Source organism: Anopheles funestus, chromosome 3RL (assembly GCF_943734845.2).
Source record: "Anopheles funestus chromosome 3RL, idAnoFuneDA-416_04, whole genome shotgun sequence".
In the NCBI taxonomy this organism is placed as follows: domain Eukaryota; kingdom Metazoa; phylum Arthropoda; class Insecta; order Diptera; family Culicidae; genus Anopheles; species Anopheles funestus.
In genome coordinates, this window is record NC_064599.1 from 33,481,648 (window position 1) to 33,488,785 (window position 7,138).

The 7,138-nt window shown below is 42.4% G+C and overlaps 1 protein-coding gene across 1 annotated transcript in view; it reads left to right on the forward strand.

The window, feature by feature from the left end:
- Positions 1–6,171, forward strand: part of LOC125767857 (uncharacterized) — a 52,339-nt gene extending 46,168 nt beyond the window's left edge. The window contains exon 3 of the mRNA XM_049434786.1: positions 3,753–6,171. Coding sequence (XP_049290743.1) covers positions 3,975–5,303 — 1,329 coding nt within the window. The 5' untranslated portion in view covers positions 3,753–3,974 and the 3' untranslated portion in view covers positions 5,304–6,171. The remainder of the gene's footprint in view (positions 1–3,752) is intronic.
- The last annotated feature ends 967 nt before the right edge of the window (positions 6,172–7,138 follow it).

Consider the following 7,138-nt stretch of genomic DNA (forward strand, 5'->3'; position numbering starts at 1 on the left):
TGGCTGTGTAATTAAGGGGTTACACCAATGGGAGCACCGCAAATTGCACGATTTTCTGACCCGACAGTCAATGCCGTACCTTTTTGCTGCAAATTCCATTGCAGTGACACTGCATCGCATTTTACACGGTAAAACCGAAAAACCCCCACCCTTCCGTGCGCCTGTGTCCATTTCATTCCACTTTTAATTCCCGCTTAAACGACAAATTAAGCTATAGAGCGAAAGAAAGCGTAACGATCGGACGATCGTCTGATGTGAACGATTGAAAATGCGGGGTGGAGGAGGGAAAGGAAGAGTGTGATGAAAATTCCTTGTACCGGAATTTTCACTATCAGCAGCAGGAAGTAATAACGATGCAGGTATTACACAGCGAAACCTGAAATTATGTGCACACAGCAAGAAGCGGAAGACCAATTCATGCGTTTGGTCTTTGGTCGTTTTGCTTTTCCTCTTTATTTTTTGCTGTATTCTACGGGTTTTACCTTTCTGTTTCAAACACACACACACAGTGATAGAAGAACAAAATGCACAAGCTGCAGCAGGGATAGGTAAGCCAATTGGTGCAGTTGTGCCAGAGCACCAGGAAACAAAAAAAGACGGTAAGGGATTTAAATTTAATTCAAATATTTCCCAACAATTAAGCAAAGGCAATCCCTTTTCCGGAACGAAGTTTTCGAACTCTGTCTCGCATTAGTGCTGCTTCTTCTATCGTTTGAATATGTGCATTATTCACAGTTGAGATGACCTGATATCTCGTTCCTTTCTTCTATCTACTGTAAGTCTTTCCACCTGTTTCTCGTCTGTTTCGGAGATAGGAACTGCAAACCTCACACATCGGTAAGGAAAGAACTTTCTTTGTCGCCTTACCTGGCACCGGCTTGCGAGGGAGTGCGAGAGAGTGTAATTTATTGCACCCATCAACATTGGTGCCGCCGGGTGTTGTTTGCTTCCCAGCAAGGAGGTGCAAGTGCAAGTGTTGTTTTCGGATGCAAACAGAATGCAACAAGCAGACAAATGCAGTAATGCGACCCATTACCAGCGGGTCCCTAACACACCAACACTGTGACACCGTTTCCATATGGTTTTATTTTTCGGGCACTTAACCCAATAGTTTGCCTGTACGGACAACTTCCTGCCCGAGGGGTTTCCGCGACGGTGACCAACTGGTGTCTGAAGGATGGTTGTTATTAGTTTGTTCAAAACCATCGTTGCAGAAGGTTGCTGAAACTGGTGAATGTGTTCCATCTTTTGGGAACTCTTCGGGCTGTCCTTCACCAGTGCAAAAAGACGAAATAATATTGTAATCTTTTGACTACACAAAAACGGACCAAATACGAACCCAATAGCGAGTACAATTCGATTTGATTAGCACCGGTTGGTTTGAGTTAATCTTCTCGAGGTCGTGTATGCATAATGTACGTGCCAGACAGTGTTGGCAGTGTGAATTAATCTGTGACTTGTTCGTGCGTGTGAAGTTTTTCGCTGGTTTTTTTGCGGTTAAGCACTTGCTCAAGTGGAGTTGAGAAGTAACAAACAAGGCAAAAAAAAAAACTCAACCCTTACCAGTTGTTCTGAGAAGGATAGACCGAACATTGCCACCGAAACAATAAAGGAAAACACAATGGGAAAAGTGAGTGCTTTCTTACTTTCTTTATTAGAACTTATTTCTCGTTCATTATACGTGTAAGGAATGTGGTTGCTGATGCTGCTGCTGCTGTGTGCCTCGGTGATTGTTCCATTGTGTCTGCTGGATATCTTCATCCCAAAAAAACGGACGGATGCTCTAGCTTTTCTTCACCCTTTCAAGTGTTTTCATCAAGCAAAGTTTATCCGGCTTCCAGAGCATGAATTAATCAATCGCTCCCTGCTACGCTGAATGTTTCCTCCTGGCTGTGCCTGTGTGCTCACCTTCACCAAGAGTAGGTGTCTTAAGACGGGGGTTTTTTATTTTATTTTGTTTGGTTTATGCTCACCAACCCCAAGATGTTCTCAGCATTTCAGTTCTGTGTTTTTTTTTTGCTGGAAAGAAGAATCCTCAACTTCGTTATTCATTTGTTTGTGATGAGTTGGAAACCGAACGAATGTGGGCGCACGGGAGTGAAAACAAGCTTCCTTTTTTTGCAGAAAAGTTTTACCCATGCATTTTGCTGCCCCCCCCCCCATGTGCACAAGCATGGCAATTGGGACAGAGGTTTAGACGATCGTGGGTAATCTACTTTTTTTGGTTTTTGTTTTCTTTCGGTTTCCTTTTATTTTCTTATCCTTCCTCCTTAGCCCTCCTTTTTTTTCCTCTCTCTCTGGTAGACTAACCCGTTTGCCGTTTGGTTTTGCAACCACAGAACTGGTAGGAATCCTTCGAAGAATGCAACTTCCACCCGGTTTAATGGTGGGAACCCAGGAGAAAATCCGGGGCGGAGGGTCAGAAAAATATTTTTGCCAGTTTGAACTTACCCCGAGTGACAGAGTACCGTCCGGATCGTTTCGCACATCGGCATCGGGATAAACACAACGGGTGCTGGTGCACTTTGCACGTGTACGAAATGCTGCTGCAGCCAGAAGTGAAGGAATGCGACCTATTTTCTAGCGCCACCTTAGATGCAGACTGACAATGGCACGTAGAAGCATTGGCCACCCGTAAGGCCGCGGACTCACCAATGGACGATTGTGTTGGTGGAGTTTCTTCGGCGAGAGTTTATTCCGTGTTGGGAGCAAATGGGAATCCCCATTGGGACTGTGAGGTTTCCGTTTTGTACATTTCCGAGCCAGGTTCGTCGTACCGAGGACGTATGGAAACTTTTCCAACCCCTCCCTCCTTCCTTCCCCCTTCACCACCCACTAAGGTGTGGAAAATTCCGAATGGTTTTTGGGCACTGTTGTTCGGCGCATTTGCTTGTTGCTGACGGGGGTCATTCTTTCAACTCTCGGTTTATACCGATGGGAGTTTAATGTTATGGATGTGAGGGGTTTCGTTTGATGTAAACGGTGGTGTGTTGCGTTATACTCACCAGACATATGGGAAGCATTCACATTTACCCAAGCCAAAACAGAACAATTGGATGTTGGATGTAGATTGGTTATTCATGTTTTGCCTTCCATTAAGACGCACTGGGAGCTGCACAAATGCACACAGAAGCATTACAAAATTATTAATGCATGGCTAGGAAAATCAATTTCTACGAAACTGAGGATCTTTGATCGGGAAATCGTGAACTTCTTGTGTCTTGTTCTTGTGACAGAAACGGAAGCATGTTGTTAGTTTGGAATCGTTTCTTGATTTTATTTCTACAATGTACTTATTGATTTAAATATTTTTCTGTTACTTTAAACCATCCAACAAATATTTGTTATTCGAATATATTTTCTAATAGGAATCGTAAGTGTCGATCAAAAAGATTTTTTTACTTTAACTTCATCTCAACAGGATTATTTGTTCTCCCAACATTACAAGAACAATAAATATGTGTCTTTCAGCAATATTCTTTCCATTTCCGTTATCATCACAGTCATCTCTCCACATATAAATAATTGACCGTGGTAACAAAAGAGCAAATTTGGTGTACCATTTTGTTAGAACACCAGGTTTTTTTGTTGCGTGTCACAAAAATCTGTCACCTCCGGTTGGGGGTGTAATTATGAGCCGAATTATGCCACCCCAAGAACAGCAGGCACACTCAGCAGGACGGCAAACCATTGCGTTCGATGTGAACGACATGAATGGGTCTAATATGTTACACATTTTCAATATATTCCAGCTATGGTGTGTCCTTAGTGTTGGATGTTTCCTGCTGGGCGTCACATTGGCAACCGAAACTAATAAGCATCAGCCACAGCGACACATCCTTGCGCATCCGCAATTATTGCGGAACAAGCGTGGATTGCTGTCCGCTTTGTTCGGTGCGGGCGAGGAGCAGACCACGAAGCAACCGGCGGAAGTACTACCCGTCTACGGTGATCCGGCACAACCTCCGCTCCATATGCTGTATGGCCACTCGACGGGATTGCAGCAGGGACCATATCCACCGTATCCGGTGATGTTCCTACCGGGATCGCCAGTTGCCGGTGAACAAGGCCCATACCTTCCGATGTTGGCGTACGGTGGTGTTGGTGGTGATAACAACCATCTACCGACGGTTATCGGTTGGCCCGAACCAACACCATTTGCACCACTTGCACCTGATGCAACGGAAGTAACGATTGGTTCCAGCGGACAATCGACCACTCCCAAGACGATGGCAACAAGTTCAACACCATCGGGCGATCAGAGTGCGGCCAAGTCAGCTTATTTACTGAAACTAAACTTATCACCAGCGGAGGAACGTGAATTGAAGCGTTTGGCAAAATTGCTCGGTGTTACCGATTTTGAGCATCTGCCACCGTTCGAAGATGTCAAGGCATTGTTGGGCACCACGACATCCGGCGAAACAATCAAAGCGATCAAAGAGTACGCCTCGACCCCGGATGGGTTGGAGCTCATCAAAGATTATGTGATGAGTTATCAGCCAGCCAAGCGCATCAGCCTCGGCAAGGAACCGTACGTCGGCAATGAGATCGCATCGGGTGAGTCCGATTCTTCGGCCACGACGGAAACGGCACCGTCGTCCCTCGGTAGTGGATTTTTCGCTCATCTGCGTCGGTTGAAATCTTTGCTTACGTTCGGATACTTTGATGCAAACGATGATACAACGCCGGCACCATCGACACTGGACGTCTCAACACCTGAAGTGGCCAGTGAGGCACCGTTCACACCGAACGAGTTCCCTGGATTCGAGATTCGTGATGTACGTGGATCTTCTCCCTCACTCCCGGTAGCTCATTATCTTATACCGGTGCGAACACTGCCACGCCATTCTTCACCCGCCGAGTTTAAGTATGCATCGGCCTTACCGTTCCCGTACGCCGTCCACTATCCTTCGCTTGTGCCCCAACTTCAGGATCTTCCAAATCCTTTCACCATACGGAAGGAGCCAGAAAGTTTTCAACTGGTTTCCGATTTCTCACCAAGGATTGTAAGCGACACTTCCATCTCCAACGAACTTCCTCCATCGGATGGGATTCCGCTTCCGAAGCGTATCGCACCTCCAACGTCTGTTACCGGTGAGGTGCATTCCTTCGAACGGGCGGACATTGAACAGCCGGTACGCACCACAACACCTGCAGAGCAACAGCATGAATTGACCGTGAGCACTGTTACTAGCACCTTGGTAGACCACAATGTAGCACCGATCCTAACCGACGTTGCTGAACTCGCGGACGACACAACCGATTTCGTGCTGAACGTACTGGATACTGAGCAGACCACGTAGTAACTGCCGGGGGGTCATACACTGGCTACAAGTTTATTACTTGTTCACAAAGAATTTAAACAAGCAGTTGTTAGTTGCTACATGAGCTTAAAGTCTGCCAGTTGTTTGAAGCGTGTGTTTTATTTTCTTTTTAAGAATCGATTGCTAAACCACTGTACGGTTAAACGGTTAAAAGGAGTTAATCGTTAAGAACATATAATAAAAGATAATGTTTAAATAAATGAACTATAATTAGCTTTTTTTTTTAGATATGTACGAATGCGGGTTCAAATCGAAAAGAAACTTATAAAAATTATGTCAAAAATAGAAAAATAATTTACCAGGTAACTTTCTTGAACATCCATTTATACCCGAAATTGTCCAATTTTGTATGCAACATGGCTAATTACTTCAAGACGTCTTTCGGTTGAATTACCAAACTTTTAGCTTTTTGCATAGAAAAATATTTCCGAACACTTTTGTTTTGTATGACGGTCGAGAGATTAATAATTCTCACGTATTCTTTGCTGATTTTCTCGTTGCTATTACTGGGAAATGCAAATGATCGGATTCGGAGAGCTCACTTTAGGGAATCCCACCAGCTAATATGAAATACGCGACCATTCATATGGAAACACCGAATACTTTAACGAATCCAAAGTTGTTATGGAATCGCGTACCATTGATATGGAATGTCAAATGAAATTGAAGAGTTGATGTAAAAAATAATATTTTTAACGAAATTTTAAACAAAGTTTTTCTTCCAAATAGGAACTACAAATTATTATTAACAATAATAAATAACAAATAGCCTAGTTTTCATCAAATTGGAACTGAAAGTTTTAAAAACTAATAGTGTAACGAAAAAAGGATCACACGAACACAACAACAATCGTATGAATGTTTTCCCGTCACTAAACGCTTAGCAATTGTCGCGTTTGCAAACGCGATTCAGAAATTTTTTGCGAATCTTCATATAAAAAAATTACGAAAAGTCCCTATATGTCGACTTAACGCCATGACAGTTTTCTGTAATGGCGGCCAGGATAGCTCGACTTTGCTGTCAATATCAAGGTAAACAAATACAAATTCATTTTTTTTTGGGATATTTAGCAAAAATTAGAAATGGATATATTTTAAAGCGAATTTGTTGAAATAAGTTTATTTTCACTCAAATAATGCTTTAAAATGAAAAAAGAATAAAAAAAAAAAAATCGAAAAATTCCTAAGGCTGTAGCCTTAGCATTTTTTTTGGGGAAATTTAATAAAATTTTATAAATTGATATATTTTAACGTGAATTTGTGGAACTAAGTTTCTTTTCACTCAATTAATGCTTTAAATAAAAAAAAAATAAAAAATTAAAAAAATGTTTTATAAATTAAAAAAAGATTCTTAAGGCAAAAAAACTTAACAAATTTGAAATTTAGCAAAATTTTTAAATTGATGTATTTTCATGCAAATTTGTTAATATAAGTTGCTTTTCACTCAAATAATGCAGTACTGATCCAGACTCGATAGCGAACGGACGTGTTTTTCGAGAGTAAAGTACTATCACACGCATACACATAAGAATAGCGCACTCAGGCAGTGCATCACCTAGCCCAGAGATGGGTCGTAGGAAGCATATTATCACTAAGAGGCGTGCTTCAGTATCTCTAAGCGCATTTCAAAATTCGTTGGAAGATGTTGGAAACCCACCGAAAACGGGAAGACAAGCCGAACAAAATCAGTTTGATATCCTTCAAACAATCGACGATCAAGAAATCATCACTTATCCTACAACCGCATCCACACGGACGACCAAACTACCACCACCAATTGTGGTAACCAGTTCAAACGTAGGTGACGTACATAA